At 49.7% G+C, this 21985-nt stretch overlaps 1 protein-coding gene across 1 annotated transcript in view; it reads right to left on the bottom strand.

Moving 5' to 3' along the window:
• Positions 1–17171, bottom strand: part of NALF2 (NALCN channel auxiliary factor 2) — a 28205-nt gene extending 11034 nt beyond the window's left edge. Inside the window, exon 1 of the mRNA XM_015127614.3 lies at positions 15328–17171. Coding sequence (XP_014983100.2) covers positions 15328–16212 — 885 coding nt within the window. The 5' untranslated portion in view covers positions 16213–17171. The remainder of the gene's footprint in view (positions 1–15327) is intronic.
• Between the last annotated feature and the right edge of the window lie 4814 nt (positions 17172–21985).

Genomic DNA, 21985 nt, shown 5'->3' with positions numbered 1-21985 from the left:
AACCCCACTGTAAGTCAAGAAGCATTGTATCTCCTTGGTACAGTAGTAGCATTAAGGGTGGAGTGATCAACTGTGTTTTGAGGGCTGAAGGACAGGAAAACATCTCCATGTGGGAGAGGGTTGAGTTAGGAATTGAAAAAAAAAATGAGTAGAAGGTAACTAGGTGGAATATGGAAAGAGTAAGTACACTTCAAGCAAAGAAATGAGCAGGCATAAAGGCCTGGAAGTGTTGAGTTTAGAGACTGTAGGTAGTTCAGCATAGTTAGAGGGCGCAAAGTGGGACACAATGGGAGATGAGGTTGCAGAGGAAGGCCATGGCCATGGTTATGATATGCTCTGGAAGCTGACAAGGAGCTGGGCTTCATCCTACAGGCAATGGAGAGCCTTTAATAGGTTTCAAATAATTGCCTACTTAAAGATCGCTTGCCCCTCACATGACTAACTTTTCAGACTTCTGTCTGAAAGTGTGGATGATGGAGTATAGGCATCAAGACTGGAGGCATGGAGACCAGTTACGAGACAATTCCAACAGTCTGAGTGAGAGGTTATGAGGACCCCGACTAAGGCAACAGCGGCAGAATTGAGAAATAGGGAGGAGGGGGTGGATGTGGGAAGAGATGTTAAAGAGGTAGAATCACCAGGATTACTTGAGGATGTGGGGAATGAGAGAGAGGGAGAGATCCAGGATGACGACCAAGCTTCTGGCTTGGGTAGCTGGATGAATAGTTTCATTTATTAAGGCAGGGAAAACAGGAGGCACAGAGTTGGGGGTGAAGACGATAAATTCAGTTTGGGGTCATGTTGACTTTGAGGTATATGTGAGTCAGCCAGGTGGAAATGCTGAGGAGGCAGCTGGACACAGTAGTCAGCTCAGAAGGAGGGTCTGCATAAAGGCTTGGAAGTTATCAGGGGCTAGGGACTTAGTCATCAGGAACATAGTAGGACTACACTTTCCCACATCCTCTGAAGTTAGGCATGGCCATATGACTTGCTTTGGTCAATGAAGTGTGAGTTGAGGTGACATGAGTCACTTCTGGGGAGAAGTTTTAAGAGCAAATGTATGATGTGCCACATTCTCCTCCCTCTGATGCTGACTGTGGAAGCAGTGTTATGTTGGATTCTCTACCATGCTGGGTCTTTGGTGACTATCATGAGCCGATGTTCCCTGATGACCTGTTTCAGACATGTATCATGAGAAAGAAGTAACCATTTGTTGTGCTAAACCTCAGATATTTGGCGGTTGTTTGTTACCAGAGCATAACCTAGATCACCCTGGCTGCGTAAGCAATTGTGGAAGCCTAGAAAGTGGATGGCGTTGCCTAGGGAGAGTAGATAGAGAAAGGGATCAACAGATCCCTAGAAAAACTAACATTTAAGGGGCAGATGGAGGAAAAGAATCAGATGAAGATGGAGGAGTGGCTCAAGAGACCGGAGGAGAAACAGAAGAGAGGCATTCTGCCAATTAAGGGAGGAGAGAATTTCAAAGAATAGGGAGTGGCCAGCAGATAAGGATTTAGATGGGAACACAGTGGTTTGGGGAATTAAGAGGCAGTCTCATTATGGTGAGAGCAGTTTCAGTGGAGCAGTGGGGGCAGAAACCAGCCTGTAGAAAATTGAAAAGGAAATGTGAGGAAATAAAATCGAAGATAGCTATGTGTAGACTACTCTTTCAAGAAGCCAAACATCCCCAATATTTTTTTCAACTATTTCAAAAGATGTGGTTTCCAGTCCTCTCTTAGCCTGGTTGTTCACATTCAGATGAGTCCCTGTATTTCCATGTCCTTTGCAACTACACACAATCCCCGGATAGGATTTATCAACACAACGTGAAGTAGAGGTATCAGCCCTCCTGTCCTAGAAACTTTTTGTTAATGCCGTCTAGGGTCACATTTGCTCTTTGGGGGACTGTATCACATTCTGGTAACTCATGGGAAACAAAGAAGAGGAGGGCTGCCTGAGTGTGGGACCAAAGGGACAGCCTAGATCAGTCTTAACACAGAGCCTTCTGGTAAGACATTTCTATAAATTATACACTCATGAGACTGTAGATTCACCAAGGACAGACTGTATCTTACTCATCTGTCCCCTGTCCTCAGGGCCTCACATGGAGGTGGGTATATAAGTGGAGGAGGTATACACATGGAGGTACTTGACAAGTACTTGAAAACCAAACCTCTAGCAACTAGAGCAAGGTGGAGAGCTCCAAGAAAAAAAGTGAAAATAATGGGTTATGAAAGTGTTTGTGTGAGATTTTATAGTTCTGATAAAGAAACTGGGAATGTATCAGCAAAAAATGAGAAAACTAAGCAAACGAAAAACAAGAGGCAATTATTAACTCCATGCAAACAAGATGACCAAGGAAGGAAACATAATCACAGTATTCTACATAACTCATCTGTGAACAATATTTGTAATTCTAGTAATATAAACTGGAATATTGTTAAAACCAGAAATTTTGATTTGCCAATACTGAATGTATGAGGGGAGGGGAAGCATGTGTGTATGTTAAGTGCTGCTGGGAGTAAAAGAACTAAATCTTCCTCTAATCACATTTTAAAAGTCAACAGATATTTAAAAGAGAAAAATTGGGAAATAGAATATTGACATGGCATTTAGAAATGTGGAGGTAAATATCAGAAGAAAACAGCTAAGAGAGTTGGAAGTATTTAATTCTTAAGATTTAGGCTCGGGGTGGAGTAGAGGGCTACTGTTTTAATGATAAACATTGAGATCTATATATGTCATTTAACAGACATTTTATATATAGAATTTAAAAGCTTTATAAGCTACAAGGATACATATAAATGAGATATATACACACAGGTGTAGATATGTGTATGTGTGAATATCTATCTATATGTGTGTGTATACACAAATATTTAAAACAGAAAAAACAAGAAATAGCAATATTAGCATACCATTTAGAAATATTGAGGTAAATATCAGAAGAAACAGTCAAGAGTGTCTCAAGTGTTTGACTCTGAAGAGTGAGGCTTGAGGTGTGTGTGTGTGTACACATATATATGTGTGTATATGTATATAGCTTGTACATGCCATTTAAAATTATGAAGATACAGTACTTTGATAAACTGAATTTTAAATAAAAACAAACTGCTTTGCAGCCACAAACCTCAAAAACAAAAAACAAAATCTCCAAGACCTGATCTGACCAACCTCGCCAGACTCAGCCCACACTGAACCTGCTGCAGAGCTCCAGGCCCTGCACTGCCCTGCCCTGGATCATCTACTCCATCATCACTGTCTGGACCACGGTAAATTTATCAGGACAACGGAGCTAATGAGGGGTCCCACAGCCACACAGAGGACTAAGATGAGAGGAGGGGATCTTTGGGAGCTTCTGTGCACAATGGTTGTGCAGATTACCATGGGAATGGTGCCAGTGTGACAGTGACAGCCATAGGTTCCCTTGAGCTGCACACACTTCCCCTTCCCAGGCACACTTGTTTGCCACATACAGCTATACCTGGGCCCGGGCCCAGGCCCAGGCAGCAATCTCCAGCCTTCTCCAGGGATCACTAAAGACAGATCTTTACCTCCTCCTCCAAATGCTGTGCCTTGCCAGAAAGATGAGAGGCTGGAGAGAACAGAGATGTGATCAAAGATGACTGTGAGCTGTGCTTGGTCTTTAGTGATGAGGTAAATCAAGGGCTTTGGAGTCTTTCCATCTCCCTCTCTGCCTCTTTACTCCCCCATCTAAGCATATCCTTGTGCTTTCCCTCACTAGAATCCTCTGGCTCGTCATCTCCCACCCCAGATACTTCACCTCCTGCTCACAAATTACCTTTCCCTACTCCTAAGTAGCCCGCCCCAGTGTTGCCAATCTCAATTAGATATTAAGCAGTCATTTGGATTAAACACACCTAATTAAGGAGAGAATAATAATAGCTACCATTTATTAAGTGCTTACTATATGCCAGGCTCTGTTCTAATCACCTGACCCTGACATTTCTTAACTCACTGAAACCTCACAACCATCCCTTGAGGTAGAGACACATCTTGACAGATGAGGACAGGGAGGACCAAAGAGTTTAAATAATTTGTCCAAGGTCCACTGTCAATAATAATAATAACAATGTGGCTAGCCTGTCTTGAGCACTTTCCATCTCACAGGCACTGTGCTCTTAAGAGATTAGCATGCTTCATGGCATTTAAGCCTCATAATAACCCTATTTTTTAGTTCCAAAGGTGAGGAAAGTGAGATTCCAATAGAGATTAAAGAATATGTTCAAGTTCTCAACAGCTATTCTACAGAGAAGACAGATTTTGAACTGGAAGTTGAAGTCAGGTTAATCTGGACTTCGGTGTCCAAACTTTTATACTCATATTGCCCTTGGGATGGTCCCCTTCAATTCATTACAACCGCTGAAGCCTGTGGACTCAAACAAATCTTGTTTTGACATAATTTCACATCAAATTAGGGAGAGATTTGTAGGTCTGGATGGGAGGGGCGACTCTGTAAAAATCAGTCTGTGTAGTCCATTCTCCATATGAGTAAAGTTTTCTTTGTAAGTAGATGTGGGTGGAATAGCATTTGGATATTAGGTGCCACGAATGATCATTTCCATTCCACAATCAAAGTATTCCTTTCTCTCTTTCCTCAACACACACACACACACACACACACATATGCACACATACACGTACACACGCACACACCCTGGGAGATGGAGGTGTTAAAAAGAGGCAAACACTGCTTTGCTTCTTCTGCACCCATCAGCTTCCTACCCAGAGCCGAAGGCTCACTTTTCCTGTTTTAATCTTAACAATTGGTGAAGGGAAGGCAGCTGTCTTCAGAAGAAAGATTTTCTTGCCTCAGAATGTGAGTTCTCCTGTCCCAGGTCCTACCATCTGGGGGCTTCTAGAGTAGCCTCACCCTGGAAGACTCCAATGCCAGGGTCCATTCCTTCAGAAAAGTCTCGGGGTATCTATGCACTCCACTTTCTCCCCAACTCCTTCTCCCCAGCATATTCCACAAATTCTCTTCATTGAGAAGCCCCTGCTCCAGTTAGACAGGCAGTTAGAGCTGGCTTCAGATTCTGGCTCTGCCACCAACTGTGTGAATTTGGACAAGTCACCTCCTGTAGGGAGACAGGGACTCAGCCACTAACTTTCTGGTGACTGTGAGAAAGGTATTTTTCCTTCCTGGGCCTCAAGTTGGATCCAAGAAGTTGATGCCTAGGGAGTAAGCAAATACAGTGGGAAGACAGGGTCAAACATCTTTAAACTCAGTCATGCCATCCAAACCCAAACCCTAGGTCTGCTCATACTGCTTATAAAACCTCAGGCAAGTTACTGGACTTCCCTGATCCACACTTTCCTCATCTGTAAAATGGAGATAATAAAATTACGTACCCTTACTTTTCTGTAAATGATGCCTGTTAAGGAACTAGCACGAAGCTTTACCACACAAAGCTTTACCGATAGTATAATTACACCAGCAAAGACTGGGTGGTGCCATTGTCTGCTGCCATTCAAATCCCTGGATTTGACGTGGGTTCAAATCCCAGCTCCAACTCTTACTAGCTGGATGACCTTAAGCTAGCCATTTAACCTCTCTGAGCCTGTCTTCTCCTCTGTAAAATGGGAATAATATATATGTACTTCATAAGGCAGATGCAAGAATTAAGTAAGATAAAGGACACAAAGTTTGTGGGATGGTTCTCTTCCTTTCCATTGCCTCCTCTCAGCTCTATGGTGCAAATAACAAATGAAAAAAATCTGCCACAAATGTGATTAGAAAAAGGTTAATATCATTAATACATACAAAAAAGCACATACAAATCAGTAAGGGAACCAGAAAACATGAAAAAGACAATTCACAAAGCAGGCAAGACAAATGGCCTATAAACAAGAAAAACAAACATCTGACCTAAGGAATGCAAATGAAAAGCCAATGCTGTACCATTTTTCAACTACCAAATTAGTAAAGCTTTAAAGATGTGATAGCCAATACTGGAAAAGTGTGCTGCATTAGTCTCACACTTTTGGTGAGGGTATAAACTAGAATAACCCAGTAATTTGAAAGAAAGTTGGTAATGTATGTCAAGAGCCTCAAAAAGGTTAATACTCTTTGATTCTGTAAGTCTAGCTCTGAAACTTCATCTTGCAGAATTAATGTCTATGCTCCCATTTGTATGCAAAAGGAAAGAAAAAGTCATTTTGTGTGTAGACGTTTATGTAAGCCTGGACAGAGGGGTAGGAGAACACACTCCATATTGTTAACATCAGGGACCTCAGGCAGTGGGATTGGGAGGGGAGCTAATAGGAGGATCATTAATGCTTTCTTTATAAACCACTGTACTGTTAGATTTGGTACAAAGAGCATGCACTATTTTGTGATTTTTAAAAATTCAGCAAAGTAGAGAAATAAGAAAAAATGACTGAGATAGCATTTATTAGTAAAAAAGAATCGTAGTTCTGAAACAGATTTATGAACAAAGAATATCATCACAGTATTATTTATAATAGTAAAATGTTGGAAGTAACATAGATGTCAATGGGGACTAGTTAAATACATTACATTCACATGATGGAATGTTGTACACTCATCAAGAATTATGTTTATGAATATTTAATTATATAAAAAGATAGTGTAACAAGTTTAAAAGAGCAGGGTAAAAAACACTATGATTTCAACTATGTAAAAATACAGTAACACGTATCAAGATGGCTATTATCGAAAACACTTCAAAAATAACAAGTGTTGACAAGGATGTGCAGAAACTGGAACTCTTGTGTATTGCTGTTATGTATATAAAATGGTGCAGAATGTATAACATAAAATGTAATATAATGTAAAATGGTACAGCCATTGTGGAAAACAGGATGGCAGTTCCTCAAAAAGTTAAACATAGAATTGCCATATGATCTGGCAATTCTACTCCTAGGCATTAATATAAACCCAAAAGAAATGAAAGCAGGGATGCAAAGGATACCTGTACACCAATGTTCAATGTTTATAGCAGCATTATTTACAATAGCCAAAAAGTGGAAATAACCCAAACGCCCACCAACAAATGAATGGATAAACAAAATATGTCATAGATATACAATGGACTATTAGCCATAAAAAGGAATGAAGTACTGGTGCATACTGCAACACGGATGAACCTTGAACACATTATGCTAAATGAAGTAAGCTGGACACAAAAGGACAAATAGTGTATGACTCCACTTATATGAAGTACCTACTCAAATTCCTAGAGACAGAAAGTAGAATAACACTTACCAGGGGTTGGAAGGGGGGAAGAATGGGGAGTTATTTTTTTTTAATTTTTTTTTATTTTTTGAGACAGTGTCTCACTTCGTCACCCAGGCTGGAGTGCAGCGACGCAATCTCAGCTCATGGCAACCTCCACCTCCAGAGTTCAAGTGACTCTCCTGTCTCAGCCTCCTGAGTAGCTGGGATTACAGGTGTGCACCACCATGCCTGGCTGTTTTGTATTTTTAGTAGAGCTGGGGTTTTGCCATGTTGGCCAGGCTGGTCTCGAACTCCTGACCTCAGGTGATCTGCTCAGCTCGACCTCCAAAAGTGCTGGGATTACAGGCATGAGCTACTGTGCCCAGCTGGGAGTTACTGTTTAATGGGCACAGAGTTTCTGTTTGGGAGGATGGAAACGTTTCAGAAACAGATAGTGGTGATGATTGTACAATACTGCAAATGTGCTTAATTCCACTGAATTGTACACTTAAAAATGGTTGAAATGGTCATTTTTATGTTATGTATATTTTACCACAGGAAAAAAAAAGACTAAGTGCTCTGGGACTTTTTTCCTTTTATAATTCTACTTTCCAAAATTTCTCCAAGACCTTTTTGGTTAACTGGAAAAAAAAAAAAAGATATTATTGTAAGATTCTGAGACTATAATAATTCTAAGAGATTAACTCGGTTGGAAGTTTTAATGAGTTCAACACTAAACAGACAAGCTCACCTTTCACAGATCAGCCAGGTAGCCATGCTATCTTCTTAAAACCAAGTAAGACAGGGAACATTGGTAACACCCACCGCCACCAAATGCCCCTCTTCTGGCAGAATTTGGTGGGTTGGCACTTCCTTCAATCCCCAAAAAAAGCCTAGGTATTCAAGGTTAGGGGCTCACCAAAACCCTTGCATGAGAACTGGGCATCCAAAGCCCATGCCAGGCCTCAGCGGACTCTGGGGCGACAGTCTTACTGCAGTCGTTTTCCCTTCCAGCTCTACCAGCATGGGCAAGGATATGGAGAAATTGCACATGTTGAGGTGCAGTGGATGTGGAGGCCAGGGTCTCAGGCCTGCATTAGACCTGCTTAGGGACTAACTTAGGTTAATATTCTGCACCTTCTCCCCTCTTGCTCTGCTTGATCCCTCCAGCAGATTGCGGCTGAGAATATAACAGAGATACCTTCCCTCCAGGCGAGAGGAGCCCAGGTCCTCCTGTCTCCTTTACAGTTCCTTCCTTGTGCCCATTCTCTTGTTGCTATTCCAGGAAGGTAACAGTGATTGTCACTGGATTCAAGGACAAGAGACTGGGATATTGAACAAAGAGGATGTTGGTGGGTCCTCATTTTGGATCTGGGCCACTCCAGAGGACCTCTAAGCTGCCAGTAGGCTCTGTTGGGCCTCCCTTTCAGTCCGTCCAGCTTCTCAGCCCAGCCTCTCAGTAGCCAGCTGGGCACTACCTCTGACAGCTGGAGGAGATTATTAGCATTTTCTTCATGCATCTGTGCACTGGAGAAAGAACAGACAGACCTAGGTTTGTATGCCAGTCCTTTTGCTACGTGGCCTGGGAAGGTCACTTCACCTCAGAGCCTCAGTTGTCTCGTGTGTAAAATGGGAATGATGATAGTGCCTGCCTGCTAGGATGACTGCCAGGATTAAATGAGTTCATGAACATATATAAAGCCCCTGGCATCTCCTAGGCACTCAAAGGCTCACAATTTTCTTCTTTCCTTCCCCTTTCTTAGCTCTTTCATCTTTGCAGCCAGTTGGCCTCATCTTCTGGCCCATAGACTTGTGGCTCAGGTTCCAGCTACTTTCCCCAGAATGCGTTCCAGCAGGAGCTTTGGCCCTGGCAGTCCCTGTCACTCCGTAGTAACTCCTTCCCTCTCCAGAGCCAGCTGCAGCTCGCCTGGTGCCCTTGCTCTCCCCTCTAAGCACCTATCTGGCTCACAGTATCAAAAATTCAGGCTTTACTGAACCCACTTTTATGCCCAGGGAGAAAAGGCTGGTCCAGCATCCCTGGCCTCTTGCACACACTCTGGTCTGTGTGCTTGTAATCACGCAAAATGCAAACATACCCATTCCCCAGAGACCTACCAGGGCAGCATTGGAGAATGGTGCTTGTAGTGGTCCAGATTTGTCCAGACCCCCAGAAGCAGGGGCCACCCCTGGCTTTCAGCTAACACTAGCAGCTGGAATCCACATGTGGTTGAGAAATGAGCTGGGAAGGGCAGGTTTGATGCCCAGTCTGCACGGGCACACAGCAGGTAAACAGCCTCAGAGGGTGGGGGCACAGAAGAACTGCCCCGAAGGAGAAGTTTTTCTAGGACACACTCCCACCCCTGAGTCTGAGGTGTTAGCCGATGTCCCTCCCCACATGTAAAAAAGTGGGTATACCCTTTCCTTAGGGTACTGACATATCCAGAGGGGACCAGCATGCACCTGCATGGCTTCGAAGCACCCTCTCATGCTTACGATGTGTTGGGAGATTCTTGACCCTCCTTTGATCTTGGTCCCACCCACTGTCTTCCCTCTCTTCACTTCCACCTTCACCATGTTCAGAAGACTTTTCCTGCCAGACCATGGTAATGGGTGGGAGGCTGTTAGCTCCCTTTCTCCACCTAACTCCCCCAACCCCCACCTTCAGGAGATACCAGTGTATCCTTCCTGGAGGTTCCCGTTGCTATGGTGACTGTAGTAGTCAGGCACCAGCCTGCGGGAAGGATGGGAAGTAGCCATGAAGAAGACTGGGGGATGTGTGTCTGTGTGTGCATGCACACATGTACATGTCTACCCTGAATGGTAAGGAGAGAAGGGAAGTGGGAGAAAGAGAGTAGACAGGGAGAGGGGGAGGCAGGAGGAAAGAGGGCAGAAGACAGGACCAGAAGATGAAAGGGAGCAAGACAAGGGATGGGGAAAAGGGAGGTAAAGTGTGAGTGGAGTGTGAGTGATGCAACACCCAAGGGGCATGCGGGCCAGAAGAGGGTATGGGATCTTGGAGTAAAGGTTTGGGCGGGGTGTCAGGTGGGAGATGGGAATAGGGGGAGTAAGGTGGAATGTGAGGGGCTGACTGTTGACAGGAAGGAGGTGGGGAGTGAGGTCCAGAGTTGGGGTAAAAGGGGGTAGAGGTCACTGTCAGGAGGGGCAGGGGTTGGAGGACTATAGGTAGAGGAAGTAAGGCGTGGGTGTGACTTGGGAAAAGCCTAGGGTGATAAGTAGAAGATTGGGAAGGTTGTAGGGTCATTGGAAAGTGGATAGGCATGTTGGGTGTGAGCTAACATGTGGGAAGAATATGGGGGTTGGAGTTGGGGCAGGTCAGAGTGGGCGTGAAGGGTCTGGAAAGGTGTGAGCAGCATAAGGCCACTTTCCCACTCCCAGTCTTAATTCACTGTGTCCTTGTCCTAGCTATAAACATTGCCTCCTCTCTGTCCCTGCTCCAGGATTCCTGGTTCCTGCTCCTTCCCAGAACCCCATGCTCACATTCCTTGGTGACGAGATGAGCTTCTGTGGATCTGGAGGCCCCTCTCCCAGGGCAGGGTTTGCCATGGCTCCCAAGAGGCTGTTTATTGACAGCCTGCCCCTTCCTCTACCCCCAAACAGGGACCAGGGCACCTCTCTGGCTCTAAGAGCCCTGGGTCAGGGAGGCTGCCTGTGGGGCACTGCTCCCTGACTGCAAGCCTGTGTGATGGTAACAGAGACCACTGGCCAACTTGGGGCTCCTGCCCTTTACCCAGTGCCCTGAGCTCCCTGCTCTCAGCACCCCTCATACCCAGTGTTAGCAAGGAGTCCTGCTTGGCAGGAAAGCTGTGGCAGGTGGGAGGAGAGAGGAAGGCAGTGAGGCAGAAACAGCTGCCAGCCGGAGTGGAGGAAGAGCAGGGCCCCAGCGGGTACGGGCAGAAGGCAAGGCGCTGGCTCTGGCAGCCCCCCACCCCCTCTCTTTGTGTGGGTGTTAGGACCAACCTCCTTCCCCAGCCCTCCCCATCCAGTGCTGCTGTTCAAGGAGCAAGCTTTGCTCACAGGCCTAAAATCCAGGCAGAAATAGACCTCAAAGGTCACCCGGTCCAACTCTGCTCAAAATCTGGTGTTAGAGTTGCCTCCATGGCATTTTCCCCAGGGGTCCACCTGTACCGGGCCAGATACTTCCTGGGAGGAGGAACTCACTTCCTCCTAAGGCAGTCTGTTCCTTTTTTGAAAGGAAGAAACTGAGCAACTCTGCTATGGCAGGTCTAGGTACTGTAAAGACTCTTCTCATTAATAATGACCTCGCAGGACTGTTACAATGAATTAGCCCCATTTTACAGGTGAGAAAAGTGAGGCTCAGAGAGTTGACGTCCTTAGCTCAAGGTTTCACAGGTAATAAATAAAAGAACTACGTTTTAACCTAGGACTTTCTAACTACAAAAGCCCTTTGGGGCTACGCAGGTCATGCTTCTTCATGTATACCATGTCAACTCTTCTGAGGTGTGACGTCAGACAGCATGTCTGCCTGAGTCGCCTCTTCTCCAAGTGAGACACCTCCTTCTACTCTCTCCAGAAGAACATGGGTTCCTGCCTCCTCCTCAGCCCAGTCAGTGTGAGACCCAAAATCAAACACACTGTCTGCCAGGTGTGCTTGGGTCAGTCTGGAGTAGAGCAGAACGATCACATCTTTCCCCGGTACTCATCTTTACTAATGCAACCCTATGGCTGGTGAGAGAGCTCAGAACTGTCCCTCCCTTGGGCCTCTATTCCCTCTCAGATCAATAGCTTTGAGAGAAGTCAGGATTTCGCCCCCATCTCCATCACTCCCCCTAGTCTGAATGTTCTGAAGAGAGAGGAGGAAAGAGAGAGGTGGGGGAAGAGGCGATCAGAAAGGCAGAAGCGTGGCAGAACTGGGAGGTTGGAGAGGCATGGGGGAGTGAGGTGGTTGTCCAGTAACCCTAGCTAGGTCCAAGAGAGTGGGGTGGGGGTTGGAGGAAACAGGGCTTGGGGGGATGCACAGGGAGATAAGAGAGAGATGAGGCATGACCCTAGGAGCTGGGAGAGGCCAGGGCGGGGAAGGGCATCGGCCTGCTTAAGTTAACATTGCCCTGCTGTGTGAGAGGAAGTCAGTCACACATTAAGGAAATGTTGCAGCTGGTACTAAATTGGGAGGTGTCACTGGCAGCAGCGAGGACAGGTATGATTCGTGGGGCCCTGTGTGGCCTGAAACAGGGGCAGATATTGCAAAGGCAGAGAACAGGGTTTTGGGGGCCACCCAGGGAAGAGCTAACTGATGCACTCAGGACAGGGCCCTGGGGACAGGGGGTCACCTGGCTCTGGAACAGAGGTTCCCAGCTTGGTTTCCAGAAGTAGAGAAAGCGTCTTCATCCTGGCCTGGGGCTGTGGGCTCTCCACTCTGGAGAAGCTCTGAGGGTGGGGCATCATCTCCCAGGGATCCCATTTGGAGTGGGGACTGGACAGGAGGGCTTGGAGCCCAGGAACAGGGTTGGGGAATGGCAACTAAGGCCTGCCAGGGAGGTGGGGTGAGGGGCTGAGGAGAGAGGAGCCTACAGTCCAAGAAGGGTAGCAAGGTTGTCTTTTCCCTTAGTACCCATCATACAGCTGGATTCGAGAGCTAGGTGGGTCTGGCCTCAGTTGAGGGAGAGAGCATTGGACAAGGGGTGGGAAAGGCAGGAAGAGAGCTGTGGAGCTGGCACTGCCCTTCTGCCGGCACAGCAGGCAGCAAGAGAGCAGGAGGAGTTCGCGGGTTTGCTGGAGAGAGACAGACAAGAAGACAAAGGAGAGGAGGGAGGGCCATCAGGAACTTGATGTGAGGCCATGGCAAAAGCACCAGCTTAGCACCAAAACAGGTGGGCTGGAGTCCTGGCACTCCTGCTCATTATCTGAGTGACCTTAGGGCAAACCGTTTGATCCCCTTGCACCTAAATTTCCTCATCTGTAAAACGGGAGTAATGGTGTTAGTATCACCAGCCTCCTTGATCTCATAACATACACGAGAGGGGCGGAAAAACCCTAAGCATTACATTAATGTCAGATGTTATATTCTTATTACAAAATACATCTGCACCTTCTCCCCACAAAAGACCCAGGATGTGGGCAGAGCAAGGATGACGATCCCTGTTTTACAAATGAGGAAATGAAAGCTTACAAAAGTGAAGTGACTTGCCCAAGGTCATACCACTTACAAGAGGTAGAGGTGATAAGGCCTCCTGAATCAGAGAGATCAGATATATTTCTTCTACGTCACACTGCTTGGTAAAACAGTCAACATGAGAGATTTGTATTTAGTTCAGGTCCAGACAGAAATCGGAATCGACTACAACATGGAGAAAACCCCGTGGGGAAGTTGTGGTGTGCCTCTCATCCATACTGGTGATTGAGGAAAAAAACAAAACAAACAAACAAACAAACAAACAAAAAACAGGGCCATGGGGTTGAAGGGAGGGCCACAAAAAACAGACATCCTCGATTCCATCTGCTTGTGGACCCTGTCTCTCTGCTCCCACTGAGTGTATGTGTCCGTGGCTGACATCAAGGGTATGTGTCTCTATTAAGACAAAATGTGTCCTTCTTCATGTGACAGTACTTCTGCCTGCGTGTCTCTGACACCATGGGGAGATGTGCGTGTGTGTGACACGGCATCTGCTTCTGTGACACTGTTTGTGGGTGTGATGACCTCTCTGCATGTCTATGTGACTTTGCCCAGGGTGGTGGTGATGGTGTATGGCAGTGTGTGTGTCTATCTGCTTGTACACCTTTAAGAAGTGGAATATCTCATTTGGTAGTGTGAGTGAGGCAGTGAGTCAGCTGAGGCTGAGGGAGGCGGGAGGGAGACTGCTAGGTTACGAGAGCAGGAAAAAGGAGAAGGAGAAAGTGAAGTCAGGAGCGAGGAACTACCCCTTTCCTGCCCAACCCTCTGCCCCCAATCCCTAGGGAACCCGCCAAAAGCATGGAAGCCCTGCAGAAGTCCACAAGGGCCATGCTAGATGGAAAAGGGCACTTTCTGCCCCTCCCCAAAGTCTTGGAGGGAGACGAGCTAGGCTAGAAAGCAACTATCTCATTCTCCAGCTCTTGGCCCCAGCTCGAGGATGTGTGAGGTCACCACCCCTCCCAGTCTCCTTGTCATTTGACCCTTTGACCTTGCTGTTCTTTCCTCCCAAAGGCAGGTCACCTGGCCAGGCCGGGTGAGCAGGGCAGTAGCATCAAGTCCCAAATGTTTGCAGCCCTCACCCACCTAACTGTCCAGAGCAACCCCGCCGAGGATCAAGAAGTTTAACACTCGGCTCTTCCCTGGACGGGCCTGTTCTGCAGCTGCCTCGCCTCTCCTCTGGATACCTATCCCCAGCAGCTAGAAAGCCAGTTTTCCCTCCACTGTCACCCTGGGGTGCTGGGAAGGCACTAGGAGTTTTGTATGAGAATGCACCAACCTTCAGTGGCCTTCCCACCAGTCGCTGTTCCCTGTTCCCAGCTCCTTCCTTTGTCAGGGGAGTAGAGCCTGCAGGTGACTTCCTTGGGAGAAGACAGGCACCCCCCTGGGGTTGACCTGCCTCGGCTCTGGCCAGCCACCTCAGGTCACGTAAGGTCAAGAGTTTGGTGTGTCCCACCACCAGGAGTGCTCCTCCTCTCAGCCACTGGCAGAAGCCAAAGGGTGGGGGTTTGGTTGCCAAATATTCTTCCTCCCGTCTTTGGCCTTCCCCCTGTACCAGCCAGTCCCAGGACGTTCAATTCCAGCTTCGGAAAGGAGGGGGGCATGGCTGGCTGAGGATGGAGGCTGGGGGGAGCACAATCCCTCTTGCCACCTCCTTGTCAGCCCAGGGCCCCGTGGCCCCTCCCCACTCATGAGGGGGCAGGTCTCCAGGAAGCCCCAGGCCTAAGGTGCCCAAACCCGGAATTAATAGAAGTTGGCCAGGTGGTTACCTGACCTGAATCCCTGAGGCCCCTTGACTAGGGAGGGTCCCAGGGTGGCACTGGTTAGTGCTTCACTGGGCACGGTGGGAGTGGTGGGGTGGGTAGAAAGGGAGACTTCCTTTTTTCTTCCCATCCCACTGCTGCCGCTGCCGCTGCCGCTGCCGCTGCCGCTGCCGCTGCCCAGGGCGGCTGTTGTGGCTGCGGAAGCCAGTCCTTACCTTACAGCCTTTCGTGCAGGACCGGATTGAGTACTCTTCCGCCTGTAAGTATTTATGCAGCACGAGGTCGAACTCGTCATATTTTTCCTGAGCGTGTCGGTCCAGCCGCTGGTATGCCTCGATACAGTTGCTACACGCCTCCCAGGCCCCGGAGCCCGGGCTGGCCACCACGGCTAGCAGGTCCCCCAGCAGGGTGTCCAGGCTACAGTCCAGGCTGTCGGGGCGGTCCATGCCCAGCAGCAAGTCCCAGACCGTGTAGGTATCGCAAAAGGAGAGAGTGAAGTTCCGAAAGTGGCCTTTGAGCAAGTTTTTTTTGGCGGAGGGGAACTCGGCCGGGCCACGGGAAGGGGAGTCAGGGGGCCGCAGAGGGGGAGCCGGGGTGGTGGGTTCGAAAAGTCTCTGCAAAGATTGCAATTTGGTGCAAGCTGCGTCCAGCCCCGTGGGCTCTGGGACGCCGCCGCAGACCGGCCGAGAGCCGGCGGCGGGGGCGGCTTTGGTCAGGTTGCTGTATCTGGGGCCGCAGGTGCCCGGGGGCGCGCTGGGCTCGCCGGGCTGCGGCGGCGGCAGCGGCAGCGGCAGCGGCAGCGGCAGCACCGCGCGAGGAGGCACCGGCGGCCGCTCCCGGCCGGTCCCCCAGGGCGGCCGCATGGCGCTGCTCAGCTCCCTGGCCCGGGGCCGGGCCCGGGCCCCCGCGCACAGCCACAGATGGTCAGCGAGCAGCACGGTGAAGAAGAGCAGGGACGCCAGGGACAGTCGCCATCGCTGCGCCCGCTCGGAGTCGGCGCAAGGTTTGTCGCTCGGCCTGGGAGCCCAGCAGCAGCAGCAGCAGCAGATTGTCAGCGCGGCGGCGTCTTTCCCGGGCCACATCCAAGCGCCCCTGAACATATTTCAGGGGGGTCCGGGCTGGAGGGAGTAGGCAGGCACGAGGCCGGACGGCCGTCTCGGGCGGGCTGGCTGCGCGCCGCTCTGCGCTCCTCGGCGCCGTCCAGGCTCTACCTCGGGGGCTGCATGGTGAGGCAGGCCGGCCGGCCCGGTGCCCCGCTCAGGCCGGAGTCGCGGGGCGCTCTGGTGCCGTCTCCGCGCCGCTCCCGCGCTCCGTCGCTCTCAGCCCGGGCGCCGCCGCCCGGCCCGCTAGGCGCTGCCCGGCGTCCCGGTTGGGGGCGGTGCGGGGCACTGGGGCGGTGGCGGCTGCGGCGGCGGCGCCGCACTCCTCATAGTGTCGGGCCCCTCAGCTGCCCTCGGCTCCGCGCCACTTCACTCAGCGCCGGCGGCCGCCCGGCTCGCACTCCAAACCGGCCGTCTCGGCTCGGCGCAGCTCTGCGCCCCTCAGCGCCGCCGTGCGGGCCCCGCCGCGCTCCGCTCCGCTCCGCTCCCCTCGCCCCGCGCCGCTCCGCTCCCGCCCGTCCGCCCGCTGCCCGCTCCGCGCCGCTCCCTGCCTCGCTCGCGCCTTCCTAGGCCAGCCGACCGGTCCGCTGCCGGGCCCTTCGGGCTTCGTTCGCGCTCCGGGTGTTCGCCGGGGCCAGTCCCGGGCCGGCTCCGCTCTGGCTCCGCACCGGCTGCTCCTGGAGTTCCGGCTCGGGCGGGCCACCTGGCTCCCGGCAGCGCCACAGGCGCCGGACGCGGACACCGGGTTTTACTTAGTGCGCCTCTCGCTTCCGCCTCTCGTTCGCACCGCTGTGGCGGCAGCCGAGCGGCACGGCCCCGTGGCTCCCGCTGGCCATGCCCCCTCAGTCTGTCGCCATCTTCCGCTGTGCGGAGAACACCTTGAGAGCCCGTGTGCAAGTGTGTTTAGGGGGGAGCAGGGCGGAGAAAGAGGCACTGAGAGGAGGAGGGAGCGGGACTGGTGCCCCGACTGCGCCTGCGCCTCAGGACTCCCCCCACCCCACCCCGCCCCAGCCCCCGCCGGCCTCAGCCGGTGCTGTTTGGGGATGTTTCCAGTCCACCCCCAACTCCATTCACTTCAGCGCCTCCGTTCATCCGCCCGCTGCCCGCGTGCACACGCCACACGCTGAGTCCCAGGCCCCGGCGCTTCCCCTCCCCCACTAACCCGGGCGCCCGCCTTCCTCCCCAAGGCCGTCCCTCACTCCCCCGAGGGCTAGGGGACTTCTGAGGGTGATTCTTGGAGGCAGGGGGCAGAAGGCATCTCGTAGCTGCTTGCTGCCTCCCTGGGTCGCCTCCGCCGTCCCCGTGACTGGAAGACGCTCGAGCCGGCTGCGGATCGGACCAGTCCAGTGTCCCTAACTCCACCGTCGCCCTCACTGTCCTGCCCGGGGACAAGGCGGCCCTTGGTGCTGAAGGACAGCTCCCAGCTTAGCTGCTGAGGAGGACTGAGTTTGGAGAGCGTCCTGGAGGGGGCAAGGCAGTGGGCTGAGATAGTAGTGGTGGGGTGTCGGTGTTTGCCCTTAGGAATATTTCCAGCAGCCTCCACCCCCTACCCGCTCCCCCCACGCCAGCATCAGCCCCCGTCCTAGCTTTTTGGCTCCCCCTACAGGCTGCTGAGAATAGCTGACGGAGAGTTAGGGAAGCTGCGCCGCCCGGATGGAACCATGTGCTTGGGGCCCTCACAGAGTCACATGGCACTAGGAACTCAGACGTACAAACGTCCTGCCGCGCCACTAACCTTGTTTGGACTCCATTGGCTCTGTGGTCGGCTTGCTTTCCTCCCTCCCTTTCACTCCCAGTAACTCTCACATTGTAATTTTTTGTCAACCGTTGCCGGCAAGCGTTTGTTAATATTAAGAATAATAACAATAAAGAAAATAGCCTTAATTGAGCGTGTACTATGTGCTATGTACTGCTCTATACATTTTGCATGCATTCGTCATCCAGTCTTCACAACAGTGTTGTGAGATAGGTACTACTGTTATCTTCATTTGCATACAAAGAAGCTGAGGTTTACTGTGGTTGTTGCCTAAAGTAACCGGAGCAGCTAAGAAAGAAACTCAGTCTGACTCTAGAATTCTCTTAACACTCCAGTAAGGCCCTGGAAAGATAAAAGAGCTAAGGCATTCCTTCCTTAAAGGAAATTATAGTCTATATAAGGAAGCAAGACATGTATATTGGCTAGTGGGAGGATTCATGAACTAGAGCCTTGGATAATAACTCAACTGCTGAAATGCCGTGTGCCCTTGAGAGTCTTTTCCTTTTCTGTGTCTTGGTTTTCCCCTGAGTAACACGAAGGGATGCCAAGGGTTAAATGAAATGGGTGGGCATCGTTAGCACTACTCAGAGGTGGGCTGGGGTGGGTACATAAAAGGTTTCTGAAAGAGGGACAATTGAAGCTAGTTTCTTAAGTAGCAGGATTTGGATGGGTGGTTGAGAAGGGCATTCCAAATAAAAGGAATGCAGATGAAAAGTTTCAGGGGTAGGGAGCAGCTTTGTATGTTTGTGAAACCACAAGTGTGGCAGTTTGGCTACATTGATGGTGAGAATTTGTGGGGAAGGGAGTGGCAGGAAATGAGACAAGGGACAAAACTCTCAGGCATTTGGGAGGCCTATTTCTTCACTATGTTTCAAGCACTGTGCTGGGGGCTAAGTGGGATACTGAGGGGAATCAGATGGCCCTGCCCTTGAGGTGCTCACAGTTGAATTAGAGAGGCAGGCATGTTAAAGAAGAAATTGCAACCTAGTGCAACAAGGATGGTAGGTGTCCCTCCCATAGAGGGAGGGACCAGTCAACTCTGCCAGATTCCCTCAGAGATGATTTTGCACACAGCCGCTGGAGTTGAGTCATTCATTCATTGATTCGTTCCTCTGTCAAACATCTATTGAGGCTCTATTACATCCTAGATGCTGTATTAGGCATCAGCAGTATAGACATGAGTAAAATATGTGTCTTGAGCTGAAGGAGGTTAGGTGAAACCTTAAGGGATGAGTAAGGACTGGCTAGACAGGTAGCAAAGAAGGTGGTGTGTGAAGGATGTCCCAGGCAGTGGGAATGTTATGTGTAAAGGACCAGAAGTAACGCCAGGAATGGTATGTTCAGAAACCTGCAAAGTAGTTTATCATGACTAGGTGTGAAGTGGGAGCACTGCCAAAATGAGGCTGAGGATTTGGCAGGAGCCAAATCATGAAGGGCCCTGGGTGCCATGCTAAGTAGTTTGGACTTTATCCCAAGGGCACTAGAAGCCATGGAAGAGGCTGAAAGGTTTTCAGCAGGAGGTGACACGATCAGACTTGTATTTTTAGAAGATGGATTTGACTGCAGCATGGAGACTGGATTGGAGGGAGTGAGACGGCAGGCGGGGAGACTAGTTGGGAGACTGGTTAGTAGTCAGGTGAGAGGTGTTGAGGGCTGAACAAAGACAGCAGCAGTGGAGACAGAGAAAAGAAATACACATGGGAGGGAAATGAAAGAAGTAGAATTGAAAGAAGCTAGGAGGCAGGGCCAAAAGGAGGATGAAATCGAAGAGTTCCAGTTAGTGACACTGGCAGGACTGCCCCTGCCCACCTAGGAACTGTCTTTCCTAAGCCATTCTTTGTTTAGTCCTTGGAGGGTTCAGTGTTCTGTTTAACAAAGAAAGCTAATCGCTTACAGATACCTAGTTCGGAGCTGATTGGCAGGGCCACAGTGATTGACACCCTTGAATGCCAATGAAAGAGCAGCCTGCCAGGTCTAGGCTATCAGCTCTGAGCACCTCTGGAGCTTTCTGTGAGAAATCACTCAGGCAAGACTCCCTCTCTCTCCCCAAGCACACACAGGGCGAAAAGTATCTCACAACGGTCCATTTATCACAGAAGCACAATATAACAATAACTTACCCACACAGTACCCGCTGCACACAAAGAAGAAGTGCTAGCACACCAACAGTCAGAAGAGGCTCTCATTCTCTCACTCCAGATGACCCAAGAAATTGGGATGGGGGAAGGGAAGGCATTGGCCTTAATCGTCCCCTGGAGCAGAATAGCCAAGGTGGGGAGGGGGACTGGAGTGGCTTACTGCTCCCCCAGAGCTGGTGGGCCCTGGCCAGTCCTTCTTCTCAGCTCTTTCTTTCCACCTGCTTCCGGGTTAGTGGAGGCTAAAACCAGGGGATGGAGGCGGGTCACTCCTGAGGGGGCCCAGACTGCACAAGAAGAGCAATAGAGTGCCCTCAAACCAGGCAGAGGGGAAGACAACTTGAAGGAGAGGGAGAAGGGGAAGGTTTCTTGCAGTGAAATGCTGACAATTAGGAAGAAGACAAAGTGGGAGCTGTTTAAAGCGACCAATGTGGTTGCATCAGGAGCTTTCTGTTAAGCTCAGATCTTAAAAGGTCATGGGAAAAAAAGGTGGAAAGAAGGGCATGTAATTAAGGGTGAATCTGTAAGAAGAGTGTCAGGATGGCTAAAGCGCAGCTTGAGATGATGCTTGTCAGGCTCTGCCTGGATCCTCCCTTCATAGTTGGAGTAATTTCTCTCCTATTTGCAGGCTATCCCTGTCCTAAGACAGGAAGGATTGAAGTAACCTGGGCATGCACACTGAAACTCAGCGTCAAGTTGTCCCTTCACCACTGATCTGAGTCCGATCTCAAGTTTCCATTGAGTCTCTACCTCATTCCCCACTTCTGATCCCTAACCTGTCTCATGTCCTTTATCTGAGTCTCTCAGTCAGAAACCCTGCCTACCTACCTCTACCAGTGCCCTGTCAAGGCCTAGACCCAGTCATGCTCTTTCAGTCCACCATCCAGGAAGGAAGTCCTGACCCTGAGCCCTAACCCAGTGGCTGAGAGGTCTGGTGGCCCACTGACAGACTCCTCTAATCCTGACTGCCCGCTTATATTTCTACATATCTTCCCCTTCTGGATTCCTATAGTCATGTTTGTCCTCCATTTGGAACCCCAGTTTTTCTGTTATGTAGGGTTACTATGTTAATTAGGAATATTTTTTGGCTGCAAATACCAGACAACTCTACAATAGTGGCTTAAACAGACAGAGGTTTATTTGTCTCATTCAACAAAAAATTTCCTTGACAGATGGCCCAGATAGGACTGATGTGGCAGTTCAATGATGCCATCAAGACCCTGGTTTTTCATCTCCACCATCTTAAGGTAGGCTTTCATCCACTTGCTTTTTGCCTCGTGGTCACAACATGGCTGCTGCAGCTCTAAGCCTCATGTCTGCATTCTAGACAAGAAGAAGGGAAAGAGCTAGAGGGCAAGAAGGCTAAGGACAAAGGATCTTCTACATTTTTATTCCAAATGCAACATCCACTCCAGTGACATCCACCTACATGTCTGACTAGAGCCATGTCATATGGACATTCCTAGCTGCAAAGGAAGCTGGGAAATCCAGTACTTTTAGCTGGGCACACTGCTGCCCTGAACAAAATTGGGATTCTATAAGTAAGGAAGAAGAGAAAAATCATTATTAGGCAGGCAATGAGTAGCATCTGCCACGAACCCTAACCACCAATTGCTTGCCTGAACTAAATCCCTAAGACACTGGGCTTTTGGCTACTAGACTTGACTTTCTCCTAGCAACTACAGCTGGGTTTATTCCTCTAGCACAGGATAGAAGAGCCCTGCCTGGTTTAACAACAGCACATGTGAAAAAGTCCTTGATTTGACTGTGAAGTCAATGTGAGCCAACAGAGTGATGGTGCTGCCAACAGAGGTAATTAGATTTTAGGCTGCATTAATGGAAGTAGAGAACCAGAACAAGAGAAGAGATGGTTCTGCCCTTC

This window comes from Macaca mulatta, chromosome X (genome assembly GCF_049350105.2).
Source record: "Macaca mulatta isolate MMU2019108-1 chromosome X, T2T-MMU8v2.0, whole genome shotgun sequence".
In the NCBI taxonomy this organism is placed as follows: Eukaryota; Metazoa; Chordata; class Mammalia; order Primates; family Cercopithecidae; genus Macaca; species Macaca mulatta.
The sequence above is the reverse complement of the archived record's forward strand: the minus strand, read 5'-3'. Positions and strand labels throughout refer to the sequence as shown.